The sequence below is a fragment of the Anguilla anguilla genome, chromosome 1, assembly GCF_013347855.1.
Source record: "Anguilla anguilla isolate fAngAng1 chromosome 1, fAngAng1.pri, whole genome shotgun sequence".
Classification (NCBI taxonomy): domain Eukaryota; kingdom Metazoa; phylum Chordata; class Actinopteri; order Anguilliformes; family Anguillidae; genus Anguilla; species Anguilla anguilla.
Genome location: NC_049201.1, coordinates 67,253,579 through 67,278,168, shown reverse-complemented (window position 1 = coordinate 67,278,168; position 24,590 = coordinate 67,253,579). Strand labels below are relative to the sequence as shown.

Sequence of the window (24,590 nt, the reverse complement as noted above, 5' to 3'; positions counted from 1 at the left end):
AGAATGCATTAGATGAAAGTTGTCAAGTGCGTATGTCAGTCAGTTCTGCTTCCCTCTAGCGGCTAGCAGAAGCTGACCAAGTAACAAATAATATTTGTGTAGACCCTTTATCAATAAAATAGACAGCTTCTCTGATTAATGTAGGTAGGGTTTTCCACAATTTGTGAGCAAAATGAATAAAAGCTGCCTCACCACTTGAATCTAAGTGCTCTTGGTGGGACATAAAGTGACAGAAAATCTGAAATATAAAAAAAAGTTCTATACCATTTTAAGCTTTGTATACAAGTGAAAGGACCTTAAAATTAATTCATATCTTTAGCATTGTTACACTCCGGTCATTTTTTGACGTCTAAGCTAGGAAGCACTTGTAAACAACCAACAGCTTTTAAAAACAGCTTATTTGCTGTCATGTTATATGTTGCTGCAGTGTTGATCAACACAAAAACACCAGAAAAACATCATTTCAAATGACAATATATGGCTACATTGAATAAATCCACAAAACACACTCAAAATTAATGTAAAATTTTATTTTCAAATACTGACAAAAATCTCAGCAATGCTCCCACACTATTGAAACATTCGTTGTAAATTTAACCTTTTTGATTTGTAAAACGAAACCCATTTTTGTCACAAGCATTATTGAGCATGTAAACGTCACTGCTGGGAAACAAAGGCGCTCCCAGAATCCCAAAGTGCACATTGAGCCAAGGTTTGATATTAGGCAACTGTTGCTCCATTATGAATTTAGAGAAAAAAACATTCTGCATCAGAATGTAGCCATTGAACAAAACATTTTGGTGGAGAAAGAGCCTGTTGTTATGAAGGTATCATTACTTGTTTAACATTGTTTCATACATGTTAGCCAGGAACCTACAGGAATAGTGGTTTTAGTGGTTTAGTGTACCCTTTCTTGCTCATTGCAGTGTAATATTCACAGAGGTTGAGCCCCCCAATACACAACATTCTCAAAGCAGTTATGGTGAGCCCATTTCACTACTGTCTCTGAAGTTTCATGGCCCTCTGATTACACAAATACAACAGTCTTGTGACACATTTTCTTGTGGTTCCAAATATATCACCACTGCATTAAACAGAAGCAGATATATTCACACAAATTATGAGGTCAGGAAACATTAAATGTTAAGTCTGTAATCAGAGCCTTTGAAGCACCAGTTACTTTATAGATTATGCTATATGATTTATTACGATCCTCGATTCATATCGAAACAGCAAAGTTGCAACCTGAAAGATCAGACTCAGGTTATCATTGTTTTTTAATGAATAAAAAAATATTTGACTAATTTGTCGACACCCCAGAAATTCTAACGACATATGCTTTTCAGTGGTTCTGGATAGCCCCAATTCTTTCTGCCACTGCAGCAACACGACAGCCTTAAAACCATCTTCAGAGCTCCCCCAACAGGCGGTTTTCAATGGTTCCAAGTCAACATTTATACACTATGGTGACCTCTTCCCTGAAGATCCAAGAGGTTAGTCATTTTATCTGTATGATAATGAAGGGGGCCATATCTTAAAGGAAGCCCCCTTAGTAAATACCAGAGGCTGTTGGCACACCTCATGTTAAGTCATTGCCTTCCACCTCACATGCATACACAGCAATGGCAAGACCCACATCTTAAAGCCAGTGACTGATTGCCATAAATCCTTGATTCTGCAGGTGGTCAGATTCAGGACTCTTGGACAGATTCTCTCTCTTTCTCTAAGGGGACACCCAGATGAAGACAATTGTGTCATTTCTTTAATCAGCAGCATTTACACTTATTTATATTGTACATATAACGTCTTCCTAACATCTGGCCGGCAGCTTTATACTACACAGAAGACGGGTGCAGTAGAAGTAGTGTAAAAACAAAACAAATTTACACTGAGGAAAATAATCCCCCCCCACCAAACAAAAAGGCCTGGGGAGTATAAGATCCATGTTCTTTTTAAAAAAAGAAACAATGGAGAAGAGAAAGCATGGATACAGGTATTATAGAAGAAACAATAGTAAAGTCTATTTACAACCTGACTGGGATGTGAACATCATCTCATGACAATTTACAAAATGAAATGTTTTTAAGTGGAAAAAAAAAGTCACACACAAAGAAAAATAAGCACTCTCACGCTCAAGCACAGGCACAAATGCATACTCAATGCAAATCCTCCTTTTAACTCCTGACCTTTGGCATGGCTAAGTTCCCATCATATCAATCCCTTATTGGCATTTGAGCACTTAAAGTACTGGGAGGACCAATATAAGTAAACAATCAGGCAAGACTCAATAATTTACTTGAAATCCTTGACTTCTTTGAAAAGATTATTTCACAAACTGACAGCATGATATAATGGTCTATCTTTGGACAAACTGTACAGGCTCAAGCTTTAATATTTTTCCCAAAGATTCCCTACTATTCCCTTTTTTATTTTCATGATTCCAGATACATCTATGGCATTGTGGGAACACACTTAAATTGGCTCAAGGAAGAACAAGAACAAGCAACTACTGTAGTCCTTTTCCTCTGTAGTGAATGTAGCTGTACATGTACAAACATGTGCACAAAGTAAGTAATTCCAGGCTAGAACACCAGGTTTGGTCAGAAAGCACAGCTCATCCAGATACTATTACCTAAATCTATTCTGGCTTAACTGCATAATCACAAGAATGATGATGTAACCTCTTACAGCAGTTTGCCTGCACCATTCATTACTTTCCTGCTTTAGCCTGTAAACCAGCCCTGAGGAATGAAACCCTGATGACCACAGGGGTTCCACTATCTCACCACATCTTAGGACGTCCTGATGTCCTAACTTGAATAGGAAATTAAATCCACTGCTGTAGCAGTTCTTGAAGGGGGTTGGACAGTTGCCCATCCAGCCTGCACTGCAGTCTAGACCCTGTAATGGTTTTATAGGCACTGTACACCTCATACACCTCTGTCACTCAAAGTTTCTAATGTACTTTTCTAATCTTATTGAAACAACAAACTGTGGCCTGACATATTCACAGCAGACATCATATCCTTTCAAACTCAAACTAAAACGAGCACAATTCATTCACAGCCTCACAGTGCTTATACCAAACTTCTCCTATGCATCAGACTTTTCCCCATACCCATTTATGCCGCCCAATGAACCATTCTACACCTGTACTAGAAACAGGGAAGAATCCCTCCTCTCTGCTACCACCTGCCTCTCCACCTCTCCTCCTCTCCCAGAAGAGAAGTGGTTGATTATAGGATTATATGTAAAGGGTAATGGGTGAGAGCTGAGCAGATAATGCTTACAGCCAGCAGATAAGGGCTTGCATTAACCTATTTCTTTCTTAAGCAGATGCACACTCAGGCTAAGCACACAGGATACATGCTCTAATTGTCAATACCAGGGCTTATTACACAATTCCGTCCCTTTCCACTCTACACATAGACCAATTACAAGTGAGGAATTGCTATTAGTTACATTTACCAATACAACTGCAGTTACTGTAAAGACTACTGGACTAGTACATGAGTGGGGACCATAAGAAACAAATTAAATAAGTAGCCCATATCTCAGTGGGACATTTGACAACACAATACTACCTTATTTAGCCTTTTTCAACAAGCTTCTGGTACAAAACACTTCAGTAAACATCCAACAAATGTGGACATAAGATGCTTTGTTGTGCTCAGTATCCCATAGCTGGCTAATTGATAAGCCAAAATATGCCCTTACAGGAGCAATACACCGGGTGTTATTATGACAATGAATTCATGCCCCATTTCCGAACATTGTATAAAAATATATACTTGAATACACAGTGCGGTGAGACTGGCAATTAATTTCCTACCAATCATTAAGGCTTGTTTTAAAAAGGGCAGATAAATAATATTACTGATGGCTGACTGAAAAGTACAACAAACACCTTTCAATATCTAGGGGAAATGTCATACAATTTTTAGTTCATATATATTGTTTCCTCTTTGTGAAAAGACCCAGAAAAGGATTTGATTTTCCATTAAACAGAACTACAATTTCATATGTTTTCTCCCCAGTAGACAAAACAGCCATTTCTTCAGCCAAACCAGTTACAAAACTAATAAGCAATAACTCACAAGGCTGTTACAAAATCCTACTCCAGAAGTGGGAAGCCAATAAATGGAAATCGCACAGCCTGAAAACTAACCATCGGTTGTTTTTTTTCCTGTGTTTCTCTCTTTTGGGATTCTTGAGCTTCCATTGGCGTGGCACATGCACTGACAGACAATAGCCACCTTGACTGGTTTCCAAAGAAAATGAACAAAATGTTTAGGCCCCATAGAATAGTACAGGAGGTTGTACAGGTAAGAGTAAAGCAAAAGTAGAAATGATGCCGCTTGTCCCAGCCTCAATATTATACAACAAAATACATTTAGCTTTTTTGTTGCTTTTCTGTGCAGTGAATAAGGGAGAAGGGCAGGGGTATCGGGTGGGGCAGGGTGTGGAGGCAGAGGGGATAGAGTGTCTGTATTGGGACTGAGGGGATAACTAGGCTCCACGCAGGTGCATGCTATTCACCATCCCTCACTTTAGTAAAAACCTACCAACTATGACCTTGCGAATGAAGCTGCTTACAAATAAAGCAAGTAATTGTGAACTTTAGTGACTCAACACAAATGAAGATTTTTCTGTGGCAACCTAATCAGCAGTTGTGTATCCATGCCACAACTTACATGGCTGAGGTGACATCATCACGTTATCCACTGCCACCATTTGCCTTCCCTTTCATTCCTAGTTTTATGCGTGACTACACAACCAAAGCTTTCACAAGACCTGGTTTGCACTAATGCATCATATGCAGGATTCCTATGTATGTTTTCAAATTTGTGCTCTCATTGACACAGATGTACAGACAAACTAAATACACTGACTTTGTATTCATGTACTGCAGATCTTCAGATCCCCTAAATGTGGGCATTCTAGGATGTAAGAGAAGAGTTTGGACAGAGAGCAATAGAGGGAGAGCTGAATCTACACCTCTCTTGGATTGTAATGGCATGTGGAGCCTAGTAGGGGGCCTGGGTTAGGTTGAGGTGGGGGAATGGAGGGCACGGTGGAGGCGGGAGGAGCTAGCCCGCCAGCTTGCTGGTAACCAGGGATGACTTCCTCTGAGGCAGGTCCTGCGGTGTGGGAATATGGTCTCCTGTCACCAGATTCTTGTCCGGCCCGGCAGTGGGCAGCTGTTTGTTCTTCACCTTGGCTTTGGCCATGTTGTAGTCACCTGAATCAAAGTACTTTTGCTGTGTAGGAAACAGAGTGCCATACAGTATAAATGGAAAATCACAAAGGAGGGTTGGAGGTGATCATCTATATGATATTAACCTACAGATGTTTCTGAACATATTATGAGCTTCTTGCAGTCATTCAATCTTGGAAAAATAGCAGTTCATCAAAGAGAATCACAGTTCAATGGTGCATACATGTATACAGTGCATGCCAATAGTATTAGGCCACCAGTAGTTTAAAAAATAAAATAAAAAAGAAACTTCAGGTGGAAACTTTAGGAAAAGTCACCTTTTTGTGTCGTGTAGGCAGAAAGTATTGATACATTTCAGATAAAGGATACCTTCAAAATCCATCAAATGGTCTAATATGCCTCATCCAACTGAAAGTGCAGCAGGCTCAGCAACATTGCCGTTACTCCGGAAACACAAACCCTGGGTACAGGATCTCACACACTACTTGGGCAAGACTGGACACTGCACAGTTGCCATCACATATTCATACACCAGTAAGGAGACTCCACTCACCCCTTTTTGTAGCCTTTTCATCAAGAAGTCAGAGCCGCCTGGCTTCTGCCCCAGGTTGGGGTACTTGGCTTTCAGCTTGGCCTCCTCTGCTTTCACTGGATTCAGACTCTTCTCCTGAGAGTCCTGTCGAAAGAGAAATAATCCTGTATCAAGGCTATTTATTACAATAACAACTTGTGTTTTATTTTTTCTTTGGGACACCGATACAGCGATTTCTCAGCACTGCATGACTCCACATATCCTAAACACCCAAGCTTGTGTAATCCTGTGATAGAATAACATGGCAAGATGTTATTGGTTATTAGTTTGAAACACATTAATCACTGGCAGATTTTGCCCTTTCCATCGAATGCAACCTTCTCCCATTTTCAACACAGTGATATGGATGACTGCAGGTCTAGCTAGCCTTTCAGTCTGTTTTGGAACACAGGTTTTCTTTGATTGAACTGGGGGCTTAGGAATGCCTTGTCTTTTACAACCCCCAATGCATACACATGAAAAGCATCTTCCGTTTAATTAAATTAAGTTTAATGCATGTGATTGTGCTAAAGGTTTTGGCTGCAGCAAGCTAATAAATCACAACATTATTTACTCACCATGCAAAACATTTCACATTTTTCAGCACATCTGTGCTAATACAAACACACCAGCATAAAAAATATAGTCCATATACTGTACCATTTGTTTCTTTTCTTTCATTTATACTAAATGTACCATGACAGTTTCTACCCTGCAATTGAAACTACGGGAATTATTCCACAGAATTTCAATAATTTTGCAATGTAATTCTTGCATAATGGTGTTTGGAGATTCTTCCGGGACCTTTGAAAGTTTAAAAGTGCCATGGAATCTTTTGTTTCTTTGGTTAGGACCAAAAAGTCTTGTTGTCTTTGATGATAGACAGTTATTTCCTTATAGATCAGAGTACAAAAATGCTAAATCCTAATGTATTGGTCTACTTTTAATCTACATTTTGTATAGCTCATGCACACACACACACACACACACACTGTGCATAGGAATATACTATCATTTCACATGGATTGTGGTGAAGCAGCAGTATATTTTAACAAAGGCGACATCCAAGGGACATTCTGAATGAATACATTATGAGACTTCAATGACTGTCACCATCAGCATCCCCATAATGTCTCTAGAACTAAAAGAGATTCACATCTGAAATGTGCTGTGTCTGGAAAACCTACATATCTCATGCACATTAATTTAGCTTTAACGTGAGACCAGATCTGATGGCAGACATTTCTGTAAGTATGGAGTGCATTTTCATATATTGCTTCCAGGAAAGGGAGATCAGCAGTAGGCCTAAATCAAATGAATGAAAAGTTAATGTACTGAACAAGTAGAAAAACAGGTTCAAAGGGAAACATTGAAGAACATTCTGTACGAGACTAACAGAGGTGGATCTCATTAACAAATCAGCCAGGATCGGGAATAAGGTGTTTAAGGTGTGTTCCCATTCCCCTGCGCCTGGAGAAGGGTTTGGGATCCAGGATAAAGTGGTTAGGCCCAAGGCAATCAAGTGGGTCACAGTTTTCCAATGCACATCTCTATCACAATCGCTTCAGCCATAAGAGGCAAACGCCCAAAAAAGGCAGAGGGAGGGTATTTGTAGTCAATTTTAAAAGGTCTGTGTATCTCATAGAGGAACACATCAAAGACCAAACATAATATGTACACCACCCAGCATTTAAGCTCTCAAATCACAGACAAGGACCAAACTCACAGGCATGCATAGCATTCATTGATATAAAGAAATAGCACACAATATAAAGTACAACATAAAGACAAATGATCATTCAGACAGATAGGAAGTCAATGGTACACACCTTGTTTTGCATAAAAACACATAACACCTTTGTTGAAGGCTTGTAATATATTAGCTACCTAAAACAAAATGTGAGTGGAGACAGCAGTGTGATTTTTTGTGTGCACAGTGCAATTCATTTGACTTCAATCTAACTCATTTTTGAATGGCTAGAGTACACTCAACTCCAACATCAGAAAAATCCACAAATATGTTTTGTTCTGCAATATTTCTGAATGCATTTCTCGTGCATTCAGGTTGTCTTACCCACGTTGCCAGAATAGACCCCTTCTGTAAACAATCACAGAAACATGAAAGTGTCTGATTTTACTCTATAACTATAAAACTCTGACTAATAAGGCATCTAGACTACATCTTTTTTTTGTTTAAATTCATCACACGGGGGAATATTTATAGTACTGCGGGAACAGTGACAGATCAGGATCATTCTATAATATGGTTCAGCCTGAACTTGAATCTGGCGCGGGTAAAAGCAGTGAAATTTGAGCAGATGCAACTGTAAACTAGGCGTTTTCAAACTGATCTGTGTTGACTGTTTACTTGTAAAGTACAGTTTGTCAAAAACTAGCAGACACTGACGCACTTCTTATCCTAATACACAACCGGAAGACAATTTTGCAGCCTAACAACAGCAGACCAATGAAATCCAAATAAATATTTGACCGCATGACTCCTTGGCCAATGAAACGGCTAAGCTTGAACAAGAGTGGTATTCCTTGTTTAGGCAGAGTGAAAATAAGGCACGAACACTCCGTTCTGAGGGTGGGCAACAGTAAATTCGCATTTCCAGCTAGATAATTTAGCTGGGTGATTACAGTAACGCTACCTACCTTGTGATTTAGAAGGTACGCGTGGTGCCAGCAATCGGCGAAGAAATTTATTTGTAACGTTTAGTCACTTACATGAGCTCAGGCACATGAGAACGCCTAGCTCCCCATAGCAACCTTGTCACTGGCAGCATAACGCTTAAATAAACCCACCTGTTTTTCCTCGCCAGACTCCACCTGTGCGTCTGTCTCCTGTTTGTCTGACGACATGGTTAGCTGTATTAGACTGTCACGCTCCTTAAGATTGTTAAACAAGGGGCGCTGCAGATATTTAGCTAGCCCTCTAACACCAGTCCCTAACCCTGTTCGACAATCTTCAAAATGGCGAGCGTCTAAAGTGACATCATAGAGTGGGATAGCCAGCTTTGAAAGACATTTACAGTAACCAATCGACAAGGCAAATACCTGCGAAGAATATTAAAATATCCAATGAATTATCAAAGGTAAAACCTGCTATGATTGATATGGACTTAACCAATGGTAATGCAGTAAGTAGGCGTGAATTGGTTCGACATATTTCGTAGTAGGTCAATATTTAGCAAACACGTACAGGAGGGTGATGATGCTTTCTTACTTTAAAAACTTGGCTTTGTTTATTTTTTAATTTCCAACAATGAGGTCCACAGTTGGCTTGATCTTATTTGGTGATAGTAGGATACTGCAAAATCACTCCCCCCTTTATAAAGACAGTTGGCCCGAACTGCTTTTTCAAATAATATTGATACAGCAAATATGTTGATTAATTAACCGTAAACGAAGAAGAATCAGGTGATCAGACGGCCGTCAGCGTTCGTCCATGATTTGTTCAACTGTGTCATATAGGCTAGCATGCCTGAGCCAGTTAGAGCGCAATATTATGCAGAGATATGCGCCTGTGGTGATACTTGCTATTTAATAGTTCTGCCATTGTTACTACGTTTACCAGGGGCTTAATTAAAACACAGAACATATTCATTTAGGTATTTAAAGCAGGGGTGTTTACGATTGTTGAAATTACCTAGTCTATATATTTTGAACCGTTCTAGTTCTACGAAATCCCGACAGGTCCACTTTTAATGTGTGGTTCAGGGCTGACGATTGGTTATTTGTGGCTAACGCTAGAAAAAAAAAAAAAAAAAACGATGAGGCGGGAAGCGCGTGGGACAGTTGTCTCTCGGACGACAATAGGAGACGCAAAATCAGTTAGCAGTTAATAGATTTATTCACGTAGATTGTAAGTATAATGGATTTTTATTAACATTGAAGTTAGCCAAATTTTTTTGGCTAACTTAATTTAATTTTTCAAATTTAATTTTCTAAGATTATGATTGTAATTGGTTGTTAATCATATGTATGTGGTATGACAGGAATGAGCTGAACTGAAGTTGTTTCCATGGCTTGTGAGCAACAGTTGAGACAATCGCAGGTAAATCCCCACAATTCAACGAACAGTTGTTTGTTGTGTGACTCCCATTTTCTTCATGAAATCTAGGCCTGCTTTGGAATTTAATATCGTAATAAAATGTGTTTTTTTTGTCTGCAAATGAGCAAAGTAGATAGCTACTTTCTTATTTTAAACAATGCATGCTTAATACAAGTTCAACTGGCTTATTAACACAACTAATTTTGTGGCAGATAGCTTGCTGCAATGTTACTATACGTGATACATTGGTTCTATACCTTCCAGTTTTTTTTAATTGAAGTTCGACATTAGAGATAACTCAAACTGAGAAAACTTCCCTTTTGCTCCTCAATCTGTAATCACTCCCTTATGTTCAGGGCACAAATTTGCTGCCAAATGAAGTTACCACAGAACAGCAGTCCTTGATTGTGGTGAAGAAACTTCTGGCTATAGCTGTCTCCTGCATCACGTATCTTAGGGGTCTGTTCCCAGAAAAGGCGTATGGGAGCAAATACGTGGAAGGTAAAGCACATGATATTAAGCATATAACATATAAAGCATATAACAACAACCTTGCTATGTACTGCTGGTAATGTGTATGTGCCATCATTAAAAAAAAAATCCTTGTATCTCCCAAAAGACATGAGAAAAAAGTTTTATTACATTGCATTACATAGAACATTTTTGGTTAAGTGGAGCTGTGAATAAACTTTATTAGTCACAGAGCCAGGAAACACTGATAGTGAGTAATTGTTAGTATGAGCCTTCTGTTAATTTTTTAAACTAAAAAACATTGGCGATTCAAGGTTTTAAAGGATACCAGTGCATTTGATATGCACACACAGGATTGTTTTGTCATTTTATCTCAAATTATTATTATGTTGTTTTGCCCTGATGGTAGATTAGGTCAGTATGTGTGTTGGGGAAGAATAGAGTAAGGGTAAGGCAATATTTGGAAAGAGCCATTGCTGTTGAGTTTTTTTAATGTAAATTTTTGGTGCTTTGAGCAACTCAAATGTTGGCCCCGTTGCGGTCCATTATATCACAGTGAACTACATCGGGTATGTAGAAAACTCAGCATAACTATTTGGATGGATAGATAGCGGAAGTGGAAATGTAGCTTTATTTTTGGATGAACTGCCCCATTAACATTGTGCTGCTGCCTAGAAAGATGCAGAGTAGCAGTTATAAAGATGGCCTATATGTGGGTTGGACAAGATTATCCATGAAAACTATGCTACGGGTTGTCTTAGTTTTCAAAACCATACATGCGAATTAGGCTATTCATGATATGCTGATAACAAGAGAGGACACTAGTGCAAAGAATGTGATAACACGTTAAACATTATCCCAGGCCATGTGATTACAATGGAATATGTATCTAGAAGGTGGAGCGGATGTTTTCATTGGTTGGGAATTTTAATTAATTGATTAATTCATCAATTAATTCTGTAAATGAATTATTCTACTTATAGTTTTCACTTAAACGCAGATGTTCACCATCACAAAGGGCACAGTGATGGATTTCTATGATATTGCACTGCTGTTAATGAAATGTTGGTGCTGTTTGTAGTGTGCTTCACAGAGTTACTCTGGTCTGCTTTTTCTGCTTTACAGAGCAGAAGGTGATGATACTGAGAGAACAGCGGAGCTGCCCTGGAGCCAGTCAGATTGTCCAGTGGTAAGTGGCTCTGGACCAATCAACAGCAGGAGATTGGTTTTAAAATTGGCCACAAATATTTTTTTTGGTTTTTTTTTTCATCTTTTTTTGTATTAGTAAAGGAAAATACAGATGAAGATACATATATGAGGGACTATGCAGACTTTTGAGGTAAATGATACAGTTTTACAATAACTGATTCAAACAAGGAGGTAGACAGGGAGATGCCTGTGACAGTGCTACTGTATGTGTAGAATGTATATTGGGTTGATGTGTAATAGGAATGTTTGCCTTTTTAAAGTGGTATGATTTCTCTTCACAGGATGCATGGATGCTTTGATGCTCTTCAGAAAAAATATGTAAGTCATTGCTAAATGTCTTGCAGTATATTACACAATCTCCCAAGTGCTGACTATGCTACAGGAGTTAGTTCTAGGAGTTCTACTTTCAGCCCATATCTTTACTAGACCAGTGGTAAAATGATAACATGTTCTCTGGAATGAACAAGAATTTATGAATTTAGTCTGTTATGTTAGGAAATGTTTAAACCATAAAACTGATATAAATCCGCGATCTTTCCTCTAGCTGCGACTGGTTGTTCTGTCTGTAAGTATACCCATTTACCTTAAATATCACAGTTTAATCATTTTCCTTATTGCTTGTTGAAATATGTATGCTTTTGTGTTTTGTAGATTTACACAGATCCTGAACATCCCCAGGTAATTTAATTTATTCAGCTGCTTGAAAAACAAATGCATTCCTGCAGACCAGTAAACATGTTTTTATATTAAAGAAAAAAAAAACATGATGATGTATTGGTTATTTTATTTTTTAACGGCCTTTTTTTCCTGTACAAGGATCTAGTTTTGTGTTTGTAAAAATTCTGTGGTTGTGTGACTGTTGAATGAACTTTTACTAATTTATTTACAGAAAGTTACAGAATGCTACCAGTTCAAAATCCAATACACTGATACGGGACCTCAAATGGAATTTGAAAGGTAGGGTTTGATTAATTTAAAACAGAAATGTTGCTGTTCATTTGTTCCTTTTCTATTTTCTTCTGTTTCGGTGTAAATCTTGGTTTAGGTTTTCGGTAATTTAAGATTTAATTCACTCATTTCCATTGTTAAAGTCTTCATCCAGTAGTTTCTTGGCATAAGCTAACCCTATACACCAGAAAGTGTGGTATCATTTTTTATTTGTGTACTGTCATCCAAACACATATACACATTATACAGCTTCGCTAATGCTTCTTTTAATCAAAGCATAAGTCTGGGTACGCGGTGCATGATCAGAGTATTTTGTGTAATGCTGGCTTATTGTTCCAGCCGCAACAACAAGAAAGTGGCAAAGATGGCCTGTAGCAACGTGAAGAAGGCCAGCGTCCTCCTGGTGCGCAAGCTCTACATGCTGATGCAGAACCTGGGGCCCCTGCCTGACAGCGTTTGTCTCAACATGAAGCTTTCCTACTACGACGAAGGTACAGCTGACACAGCTGGATTTATTATGACCTGGGTTGCCTAAAAGCCTCCATTTTAGCATCAGGCTCTTGCTACTGTTTTTTGTTAAAGTATAACGCTTCTGGTCCCTGTCAAATATTACTGTCCCATCCGTGGTCCCGTACGAACAGTAGTTCGTGTATGATTTCGATTGACTTGTGTTAGTATTATGATTTATAGCATTATGATTATTTTATTTTTACAAGTAGGTGTCACTTTGACATTGGTCCGCTTGTTCTGGGTGGACACAGGAGTATCATAATGGCTGCTGTTGTAGATCTCATGGAGGATCACCTGGAGGCACTGTGACGGTTTTGTCACACTGAGTTTCTCCTTCAGTTACACCTCAGGAGTACGAGCCTCCTGGCTTCAAGGAGGGAGACAGCGACAGCATGATGTTTGAGAGAGAGCCTGTGAACCTGACCATGGGGGAGGTGGTCACCCCCTTTCACACCCTGAGGGTGGATGTGACTACAGAGAAGGAGAGGCTGGAACAGGTGTGCATGTGTCGCTCAACTGTGTACTCAGATCAGCTTATACTCCCTACGTTTTAATACATCTTATATGCTCTGTTTCCCAAATGTATTTTGGCAGCTTGAGTGATAGCTGCGATCATAAAAGAAACTATAATTTTTATTTGACATCCTTTTGAGCAGGATGCTTATTCTCAATTATCAGTGTGACTGTTGTTTTAGAATGTTTGTTGGGCCTGATGAAGATTTGTTGAACAAATACAGAATGGTGGGGTGCTCTGGTGGTAGTGATGCTGTTTTTGCTGCGCCTCTTTCTTTTTCCGGATAGGTTTGTGACGCTGAGCCTGTGTGTAAGGCAGAACAAGGAGCCCTGGAGATGGAGGAAGCAGAACAGGCGTCCATGAGCAACAGTCAGCCCATAAAACAGGTAAGCCATTCGCAAGACATGATCACAGGCACACACAATATAAGCCCAGTATGCTATATGTGTAAGGGTAAGCTGTTTCCCATTGCAGGATGTCTCTTTGCTCTGTTCATGAACTGTATGCTGATTAATATATATTATAATTGTATTAGAAAGGGCATTATTGCTAAGAATGATGCTGCATTTAGCTTTTAAAACAAGGCCATAAAGAGTAGCGAACTGAGCATGTGCAGATGACACAGATTTCTAACTGCAGGATAAGTACTTTTCTTTTGATCAGTGAGGCTAACCCCACAACACCAAATCTTTGAACTAGCAGATAAACAGATTCATTTTAATCATGAAAACTTACGATGTTTTATTTTTGTTGTCAGTGTCGTATACCAGTGCTGAAAGACAGGAAGGATTGTAATCACAATCAAGCTGACGTGTCAGGTAAGGATCTTTGTGTACTGTAGCAGGGCAAAAAATGTGTGAATGATTAACATTAACAAATTATTTGTCAACTACTCAATGAGGGACCATATTTTATCACTTGTAATTAAAATGTATGCTGAAACATTGATGGCTTTTCATTCATCTATTCATTTTCTAGTATGTTTCTTTTCTTGTAATACAGAAGTGCAGGTGAGCAGCCAGGAAGATGTGAAGACGTGTGAGGAGAAACTGGACAGCTCACACCTCTCTCAGGTGAGTGCTCACTGATGACTCAGTGTGGATGTCTCAGTCGCTGAGTGTTAACACAGTTGAACAGGTTCTACGGCAGAGACTATCTTGAATCAGAGGCCGTGGGTGAGTAGGAGTGACTTGTGTTTCAGATTGACAGTCTGGTGAAGAAGCCCTCAGACGTAGGGGAGACCTTGAAGAGGACCAGAAGTGGCCGTGTCATTGCGCCCACAGTGGTAATGTCACAGATAGGCCTGCACTGTCTTCTCTATTTTATTATATATTTTAGCAAGGTAGCATCACGTACAGACTTGAATAAGTCACTTACCTGAGGTCCTTTTCAAACAGCATAACTTTACATAAATTTGCCAGGCATCTAATTATTTTCAATGGGGGATAAGCACAGTTCTTCAAAAACTGGGGCTACAGCCATACAAGTTATTTTAGATTTTATAGATGGGCTAGATGATAGCAATTATTTTAACCTATGCAGCCTTACCCTGGACCTTTGCCATTTTGGGTTTATGAGAGCTGTAGTCGACTTTGGGTGATGAGAGAGTCGACTTTATCATGATTTGCCCTAAAGCACATAACGTGATGTGTCTGTTTGCACCAACGGGTTCTGACTCATGTGCTGAGTGACTTGCACACAACAGATAGAGCACAAATGAACCAGATGGCTCACATTATCTGATACTAAAATGCACACATTCCATTTGTGATATTTAAAATATTACATGTATATTGTGAAAGTAAAGCTTTTTAAAGATTTTGAATGTGTATACAGTGTGGGATCAGAATAGTTTTGGTTATATAACAGACTATCCATTTGTTTGTATGCTGTATATCATGTTCCATTGTGAATATAGGAGAGAAAGGACACAACGGTGTGCAGCACCATCAAGAATAGATCCATTCCTCAGATGAATAAAAAGGTAAATATTAATAACCTGGTTAAGAATCTAGATGTACAGAAACGACCAGCGTGACTCATTATGACTGGTTCATTCACATGTGACTAGGGTTGGGCCAATATCTGATACCATCATATACCAACAGCATTGCTTTCCACACTGTTTACAGAATTGGCAGGAACAGTTTTTTGTGCCTGAACTCACGTACATGTCTGCACAGGCAATCATATGGGCTTGAGTTTTTACTTAATTAACTTCTGTTTCTGGGCAATAAAACAGTAAAGCTGAATTACATGTGTGTCTTTGTGACCTGTGGAACCACCTCAAGAATAGCAAGGAAGGGAAAGGAATAATTATGGTTTTGGAGTTGCACTGTTCTGATGTGCAGTCTGAGTGTAGCTTGTTGTTTATTAGCTCCACGAAGCTAGTGTTAGCAAAGTTTGATGTACAAATTATCATAACTGCCTATCTCTTTAAGTTGCTAAAACTGGCAGGCTTTAACTTAGCTTTGTAATTGCAATGTAATCCAAGTCATTTAAAACACAATGACTTGCATTCATGTATGAATTAATTGTTTTTTCCCCAAGGTATACTGTGTTAGTAGTCGAAAGTAGTCACACTAGTAGTCACAAGCAGTTTTCTTTTTTGGTTTTCTTTTTTGTATAAGCTATAAATAATGTTCTTAATGTTGCAGTAAGAGAAATGATACATTGCAGCACAGGGCAGGAGACTGGTTGAGAACATTGTCTCCCCCATGTGGATAAAAAATAAGAGGCTTCGCACTTTGTAGTCAGTCTGGTTGTGGGCCAGGCCCTCTGATCAAAAGCTTATGATTTCCACCAAAGTTATCAACTGCTCATTTTTAAAAATCTTCTTAAAATCTGCAGATGTCCCAATTTGCATTCCCCAGCAGTCAAGGTCAAGACTCTGTCCCAAAGAGACGCAAGTTCAGTGAGCCAAAGGAGCAGTACTGAAAAACAGCAAGTGAAATTTCTGGAAGTTTATGGTTGACAAAGAAGCATATTTCACTGTTATTTCTGCTTGAGTTGTCACAACTGCCAAACACATTGTTCCGCACATTTTATGTTTTTGACTGGAGGATAAATTACATTGGTCAAGCCTCATAAAGTTTAAGTCAGTGGTAATGGGCTGGCAATTTATACATAGTTATGACTGAACTGCATGTATGAATCTGTTTTTGTACTGGAATGTTATTGCCTTGTTATTTTTGCCATTTAAAAAAGAGAAATTGAAACCCTTGGGCATATTGAACTGCCTGTGGCGAATGGAGTCATATGATTTTTATTCATTAGTTTATGATTTCCTACCTATTCATTTAGTATCTTTGAAATGGGGGTTTCTTCAAATTGATTCAAATTACTGAAGTATAAAATATATATATTGCAGTGGTGAGTAATCCCTAACCCCCAGTGAAGTAGCGGTATGTGTTTTTCATTTATATAACCTCTTACTCACTTACTCCATACTTTAAATGTCAGCTGATCATAGAGGTCCTAGATTGTCCATACAAGTCTTTCTCCTTCTGTTCTCTCCATATTAGGGATTTAGCCGGTTTAGTCCAGCAATGAGAAATGTAGGAGAAACTGAAAGAAAAGAAAAGCCTCGCTAAAGTAATTAACTGCAAAACAGTACTTGTTTTGGAAAGAACTTTCAAAATAGATTGAACTGTGTTATGTTTGTGGAGACAGGGATTTGAAGTTCAATTGAACCCAAAACTTCAATGAGAATGCCAAGTGTGATCGAATCTTCACATCACTTTGGCCTCCTGGCCCTGGATGATGGTGCTAGGCCAGCCTGTTGGTTTGATGCTTTTTCCCAGGCATTAGGGAGGTTATCAATACACTGTCTTAATCCACTGCCAATCAATTCTTCTTGAAAGCGGTGTGATGCATACACAAACGGCCTGCACTGCGAGGGTGAAAGGGACAGCTGAACAAGTACTCTAACTCCGAATAAGGAACCGTTTCATGGAATACATTCACAATTGGTTTTTCGGGTGTGGGAGATAAAAGTTTCAGGATGGAATTGACAAAAAGCTTAGGTGAATCTGACATAGCATGGCCTGCTGTGTGAAGAATTAAAGGCGAACTCTTGCATTTCGTCTGTCCTCAGTGAGGATTTCCAGCAAGCAGGAAGCAGGAAGGGCCCAGGATAGATGAAGAGCTGTGGCCTGTTACAAGGAGGATGAGATGGGCTGACACCTCTGTTTCAAAGTCCCTTATCTCGTGTTGTGTCATATGAAGCTAGCTTTGTGCTGTGAGGTTTCTTTGTTCTTTTTACAATAGCTTCTCTGTCAGACAGAGAGCAAAAAAAAAATGGTAAAGATAGCATTTAGCATTTTAGCATTCCGTCATTAGTATTTCTTGTATTGTGTTCTGTATTGCATTAAAGGAGAAAGTCTCGGAATGAATTTTCTGCATCAATGTGAGGGAACTGTGAAAGTGATTTCCATGCTTGAGGATGTGTTAACATATTTGCCCGGAAGGAAGTAGTGATAATTTCCACAAATTCTGGGTTGTTTTAAACCTCAATCCATGGATTACCGCTGAGTATAATGGAGAACAAATCTGATATTTCAAGACATACTGGTTTTGAACACTTTTGCACTGTACAGCCATGGAGTCTTGGATTTTAAGTTTTCAGTTTTCAGCATTGTCTGCCAGTGCTTTTCCAAACTGGAAACAGAAAGTAGCTATTAGTCAAAAGATTTTCTCTGAGGGACAAAGCTGCATGCAAGGGAAAAACTCTTTCTTGATATCGATGTTTGTGGTATTGTGCTCCATCAGTTCCTGCCTCTGGCGTTGGCTTGAACAGTCCTGTGCATTTTAACAGAGGATTCAAATGCCCCCCCCCCCCCTTTATAAAGTGTTTGGCTGTGAGATTAGAGGGGAATAATTTACAGTACCATGAGTCCACGATGCAGACAGTTCCATGGAGGAGGTTGGAAGTGAAAGCATTTTTTGACTATTGCAATGAACTTCTGTGAACATTAATTTATAAGTAACAACTGCATTAAGTGCAGAGCCTTGCTGCAGCTTTTAAAATGCATGTAACTTGAATATACAGTACAATGTGAACTAACATCACATTTTCATCCTGCATGACTGTTTTAGGTCTTGGAGAAGTCACTTAACATCATGCAGTGCCTTAGGAAAATAGTCAGACCCCTTCACTTTTCTCACATTTTGTTACGTTACAGGCTTATTCTAAATTTGATTAAATTCATTTTTATTCTCATCAATCTACACGCAATACCCCATAATGACAAAGCGAAAACAGGTTTTTAGAAATTTTGGCAAATTTAGTAAAAATAAAAAACTGAAGTATCACCAGGCAACGCTGCCAGGCCTGAACTGGATGTTTGACTTTATTCTAGCCATCTGTTTTTCTCTGTGTCCGCTTTCAAATGCTTTCTTTAAAGCTTAAAATTATACACCTGCTAAATTGTAACCCTAAGGTAGACTTCTGTTTATTTTCTGTTTGCTTTTCCACCTCAGATCTATCTGGTGTCCTTCTGAAAATCAGGTGTAAAATAATGAAGAACCTATACCTTGCCTGCCTCACACACTTCCATCCCCTGTGAGTTCATAACCTTTATGATCTGTGAAATGAATTGGCTTGACCTCATTCGCTAACCTTATGGCCACAGTTCTCTGCAGTTCTTTTTATTTGGCCTCCTATGGCTTCGCGCGTGTTGACAGATGGACCGGGGTTTAGCAGTGAGTAATGGCCGCTTGTCGATTTGAAGGTATGAAGCAGATGATAAATGAATGACAGGCTAGTGCATTTAAATGGTTGCTCTTGTTTTTAAATGCACTTATCTTTGTGCTACTATACAATATCTCAGTGAAAATTTATACCACTATGATTGCTTCAATATGTTAAATTGCTTCAATTGTGACAAGGTTGCTATTTAAAAATAATTGTACCGTGCTCTTATTTTCAGTTTTACATGGCTAATAACTCAGAATTGAAGTTGTATTATAATGTAGCTAGGCATTACTTAACATAAACATGAAGGCACATCACAGAGTTGTGGCTGTTAGCAAATGAATATAGCCTTGCATTATAAGGCCTGTTTAACTGAACTTAAACTTGGGTTGAGCTTGACCAGATGACATGATTTGAATAGTTTCAGTTTCAGACACATGGTTTTGATCACCCTGCACTTCCACTTTCAGCACATACTTTCCCCCTGTTCTGCATCTGTGAACGAACCTCTACATGTAAATGTTATTCCCAAGCATGCTAATGGAATACCATGTTTCAGCTTAACAAAACCGCAATCAGCTAATCAAACATCACGTATTGGGGGATGGCCTCTTATCTTTAGGTGGGTCAGAAACCTAGAAGTAGAACTGTCAGTGGAATCAGCGGAGGTGTGTTTGAAAGAGGCCTTGCTCTTCCCCTGGGCATAGATTACTGCCTCTCTCAGGCCCCACACACTGGATATCACCATTATGCCTCAAGGGCTGTGTCCCCAGGGAAGGACAGGGGATGGGACAGTTAGCAAGGGACCATGACCCCAACGACCTTGCCAGAAGGGCAGTGAATGTTTAGGATCTGATTAGAGCTCTTTCTGCACATCTTCCAGGCCAGCGTTAACCCTTTACTGCTGGAACACAGAATCGTCACTCAGTATTGATTCCAGAACTGTCAATGTGCTTTGTGCTGCAAACCCATGACTGCAGTGGGTGACCCAGACAAGCTTTAGGGCATGAAGACTGTTACATTTTCCCTATTTAGGGGAAAACACATTTGTCAATTGTACATTTTATATGTGAAAACACCCTCACATTATAAAGTTGTTTTTGCCAAGGCTACAACATCAAGTATCAGTTATAGTGTAGGTGACAGGGGTGCTCTGTGGTGGAGCTATGGTCAACTAAGAAAATTGAAAAATTGCTGGGATGTGTTTTAGACTTCATGCAAATAATTGATAAGCTGGTTAATTCATTCCCTAATTTTATGATTTACTAACATCTATTATGTTCAATTTTTAACGGAAATTATTTACATTACAGTAACCTATATAGGAAATAAAGAAATAAAAATATACTGATAGATATCGCACATATCTGGTTTTACTTCTATTATTCAACTATGGGTATGAAATATAGATGCCCACAAGAGGGCACTACATGGATTCACAATGCAATGCGCAACCTGCTGGCCTAAGCTAACTCATATTTTGCTTATTTCATATATCTCCTGCATTTTATCAACTTAATTTATACACTACACAATTGAAGCTTAATTTTGTAACATATTGCACAGCTTGTTTCATTTTGACGACCATCATAGGCTCAGAAAGCACGGCAATCCATATGTAAGCAAGGAATAAGAAATAAATTCCTTAGGAATACAAATCTCAATGAAAACCAACACTGATTATTGGGGATGTACAGATAGGTTGTAGATTTCCTCATTTTCTTCCTGCTCCAACAGACAACCCCATGTAAAGCAGAAATGGAGCAGAGCAGGGGTTGCTAGTGCATGCCAAAAAACCAGGCTATCAAGATTGATTCCTTTGCTGATTGTGTGAGAGAAAAATATATCACCTTCTGTGGAAAAAGGAATAGAAGAAAGGCTCAAAATCAGTCTTTCTCTTCCATATGGACTTACTGCAGCCAAACATCCTCATTCTGCAAGTGACACATGCAAAGATGCAACAACAAACCAAAAAAAAAAGGTTTCATAGTAGCACCTCCACAGTTACTCAAATGTTGAAAGGGCAAGCATCTCTGCTGAAATCCTGAATAGTTTTAAAATACTGTTAGCTCTTTGATGAAAACACAGTTTGAAGCAACAATAGCTAATGTTCTCTTAGACGTGTTTCTGTTAGGCTTTAGTTTTTTTTTTTTTTTTTTTTTCATGTATCCATCGAGGAAAATGTCTACCACAGGCAGAGATGGAGGCAAAGTAGACGTGATTTTGCTTTTTATTTATAATTACTAGGCTCTTCACTAACATTTTTTCTAAGGAGCATATTTGCTCATACATTGACAAATTTAGGGGCAGACTAATGCCTCCCAATTAGACGTGCTTTAAAATTATTATTATTGTTTTTTGCATGCATGAATTTTCAGGAGCAAATGCTTCAGAAATGGGAGCACTGTGGAGCCCTGAATTAACTCACAAATAGGCCCAATACCTCAATCAAAACTTAAGTTTTATTATATATTAAGTACAGCATTTTAACAGAAGATCATCCTGAGAAATAAGAATCTCAGACATAGCATCATCGAGTCGTGTCATCAAGTAGAGCGTGAAGGAGCAGGGGTTGCACTTATAGAGGAGACTGCTAGGATGAGTCGACATATGAGGATAATTGTGCAATACATGTGCATAATTTCAGCAAAGCACCATGAGCAAGAACATCAGTAGTTTCAGTTCCAACAGAAAGAATACATACTATAAGTGGTGTTCTGAACAGCCTTCAAGTACAATGGCACCTGTGACAGGAACATATTAAGTTGACTACATGCTTTGAGTGGTGTGTATTCCCCATGCTGAAAAAAGACATGACACCAGTATTTAGTAAATATGCATGAATTATGTTTTCCACTGGGTGAGGGCTGCCCATGGTATTGCCAAAAGCAAAAAATATCAAATCCAATGGGAGACAGCAAATCCGAAAACCCAGTGTTTTAGGAAGAAAGGCCATTGTCCGGTGAATGTTGCAGGGACCATACTGCATATTTTCCCTACTGTGTTACTGCCCAGCTTAGTGCTATCTTGAGCTTGATCCTGTTGCTTATGTGCTTTTACCCAGCCGTAGGAAGCCATTCAAGCCTGCCCCAGAATCACATGATCTGCCAGATTTTGGTGTGGAAACATTGTGATAGTTGTGGGAACTTGATAGAAATTGTGGCAGGTGAACTTTGGTTTGCAGGTCATTTTTAAACTCTTTTTCTTGTACACTTTGGTCCTAAAAGGCAGCAAAGAAAAAACTGCTATCCTCCACACATATGTGCTACTTTCCAGTCCTCATAGCCTTCATATAAGCAGCACTCACCGAGACAACAATGCATACTCAAGTGAATACACAATGAATTGCACCTAGATAGAGTTATGATGTTTATTCCCAACATAATTTCCTACACATGACAATCCAGTTAAACAGCTAACGCTTTTTTTTTTCTTTATCTCATAAGGGTGACATTAAACCTTTGGTCCTACCAATAGTGTAGTCAAACACAGGATGGTTTAAGTTATGGAGATGTTCTTCGTCGTGTTTCTTTCTTGCTAAAGTTTTTTTATCGTGAGAAGTGTGCACGTAAGTTCAAACTGTGTTCTTGCATACGCAATGCCAGAGTGTTGCTAACTGCTCGAGGGAGGGCAGAGTTTTATTCCTTGATTCCCTTCTCCCACATGCGGAGGCTCAGAGCGGCTGACTTTTGGCCCCAGTAGCAGCTCCTTCTCTTCGGGCTGAAGGAGTTTCATCTCTGTGGGATCTGAAGGCAGCCACTTTTACTCCCTCTCTCCCTCCATCCCTATCCAGCATACACAATCACAACCCTATTTACATTTCTACTGCAGCGTGGAGCGCAACACCTCAGGCTAGCCGCCAGATAACAGCACATATCCCATAGAGAACGCATGGCATAGGGAGAGCCTTGGAGACACGTTTGAAAGAACGTGTAGTTGGGTCCACCGCGTGGAGCAAGTCCTATGAATTCCTATGACACCTATGTATTTTTTTTCGCAATGTACAGTGATTCAGTGTGCTCCGCATTTCAAAATGTCTGGGCTTGCATATCAAATTTGAAAAAAGTGTCAACTGCCGGTTCCCTCTGTCCTAAAACCATTGTGAGATCTATGCATTCTGTATATGAACTGCTGATTGAATTTAGATTAGTGTAAAAGTGTGTCCAGGTATAATTACCGCAACTGACAATTGTTGTATGTTAGAATCATACACCTTTACGCTTCAATTTCATTTCAAGAACTCTTGCTGACTTTGGACTTCAAAGATTTTGCAAATTCACTCTTGATCACATTATGGCATTCAGACATGGCAAAACTCATCTGAAAAAAGCTGCATATATAATATTAAAATTCTGCATATGATGTTTAAGGAGCCACCAGTGCAAATACAGCTGTACACATGATTTGTTATAGTTAAAATAGTGTATTCTTTGTCAAGTTTTCTAACATACAGGCAGCCAGCTAGCAAGTGATACCACAAAAGCAGATATTCAGGTAGCAACAGCTTCAGTAGCTTCACATTAAGCAAAGGCTATAATAAAGTTATAAATAAAGTTAACATAAATTCCCTAAATGATTAACCCTGACAGTATCTGAAAGCTATCTCTCAAGTAGTCAAAATTCACTCATTCACTTACAAAACTTAAAATCTGTTTAGTAGTTATCTGTTCTGAAGGGCCAAAGGATAAATAAGACTTGTAGCAATGGTTTTAAAGTACCAATGGCTTAAAAACTTTTTTTCCAAGTGCTACTTTCCTCACCAATAAAGCAAGGATTACTAAGCTTTGACATTTTGCTCTTCTCACCAAAACTGTTGACTGGCTAAAATCAGTGAGTCATTGCTAGAATCTAATCACCAACCATTGCATGTTTTATTATGGTTAAGTCGTTTTTTAGTTAATTATTTAAATTGCATGTTTACTAGTCTTTGTGTTATTGTATGTGGGTCTTCTGGTTTAACAGATTCTGTGAATTGAATTTATTCATGTGCAACTTGGATGATCAGAAAATCTACCACCATCTGATCTGATCAAAGTCTGATCCAAAAATGTTATGTAAATGAGCATAGCTCAGCTTTTTCTTTGTTTAAAATGCTCACTTTAATGTAATTTGTCTAATGTCCATTATGAAAAATCTGGGGAAATCACAGATGAGTGTGCCTCATTCAAAGCGAGAAAAAATTAGCACTGCACTTTTCCTGTATTTTAATCTCCTTGTGGCTGTTGTTGGACAGTGGAGCTGTGGTATTCCCAAATAATTAAGTGGTTTTCAACCATGGACCCGACCCAGGCTCAAAGGCATGCAGTTTAAATAAGTTTTAAAAGGTTATATTTAATATATATATATATATATATATATATATATATACAGGTTTTACATTTTGCATAAAGTCTAGCT

The 24,590-nt window shown here is 38.8% G+C and overlaps 2 protein-coding genes across 6 annotated transcripts; one reads left to right on the top strand and one right to left on the bottom strand.

Moving 5' to 3' along the window:
- Nucleotides 1-514: 514 nt before the first annotated feature.
- ensab (endosulfine alpha b) lies at nt 515-8,773 on the bottom strand. The gene is made up of 3 exons (XM_035428456.1): nt 8,598-8,773; nt 5,772-5,894; nt 515-5,261 (listed from the first exon to the last, which is right to left on the bottom strand). Exons 1-3 carry the CDS (start codon nt 8,652-8,654, stop codon nt 5,091-5,093), a joined length of 351 nt encoding a protein of 116 aa, XP_035284347.1. The 5' UTR covers nt 8,655-8,773; the 3' UTR covers nt 515-5,090.
- hormad1 (HORMA domain containing 1) lies at nt 8,771-17,892 on the top strand. 5 transcript variants are annotated; one of them, XM_035428422.1, is made up of 17 exons: nt 9,248-9,657; nt 9,791-9,849; nt 10,203-10,347; nt 11,443-11,506; nt 11,808-11,844; nt 12,071-12,091; nt 12,178-12,204; nt 12,416-12,483; nt 12,814-12,965; nt 13,324-13,481; nt 13,786-13,884; nt 14,256-14,316; nt 14,501-14,571; nt 14,700-14,783; nt 15,417-15,482; nt 16,349-16,441; nt 17,595-17,892. In XM_035428422.1, the coding sequence occupies exons 2-16, from the start codon at nt 9,817-9,819 to the stop codon at nt 16,433-16,435; spliced, it is 1,173 nt and encodes a 390-aa protein (XP_035284313.1). In that variant the 5' UTR covers nt 9,248-9,657; nt 9,791-9,816; the 3' UTR covers nt 16,436-16,441; nt 17,595-17,892. The 5 variants fall into 5 exon arrangements, with proteins under 5 accessions (XP_035284332.1, XP_035284322.1, XP_035284313.1 ...); XM_035428441.1 differs by lacking the exon at nt 9,248-9,657 and adding an exon at nt 8,771-8,887 and having other exon boundaries at nt 16,349-17,892; XM_035428431.1 differs by lacking the exon at nt 9,248-9,657 and adding an exon at nt 9,022-9,212 and having other exon boundaries at nt 16,349-17,892.
- Nucleotides 17,893-24,590: the final 6,698 nt, after the last annotated feature.

Coding starts and splice junctions, on each gene's coding strand:
- ensab (XM_035428456.1), bottom strand. CDS start 8,654: ATGTCGTCAGACAAACAGGAGACAGACGCACAGGTGGAGTCTGGCGAG. Junction 5,895..8,597: donor AGTCTGGCGAGGAAAAACAG/GTGGGTTTATTT, acceptor CTCTTTCGACAG/GACTCTCAGGAGAAGAGTCT. Junction 5,262..5,771: donor TGAAAAGGCTACAAAAAGGG/GTGAGTGGAGTC, acceptor TTTCCTACACAG/CAAAAGTACTTTGATTCAGG.
- hormad1 (XM_035428441.1), top strand. CDS start 9,817: ATGGCTTGTGAGCAACAGTTGAGACAATCGCAG. Junction 13,482..13,785: donor AGAAGGAGAGGCTGGAACAG/GTGTGCATGTGT, acceptor TTTTCCGGATAG/GTTTGTGACGCTGAGCCTGT. Junction 14,572..14,699: donor ACAGCTCACACCTCTCTCAG/GTGAGTGCTCAC, acceptor CTTGTGTTTCAG/ATTGACAGTCTGGTGAAGAA.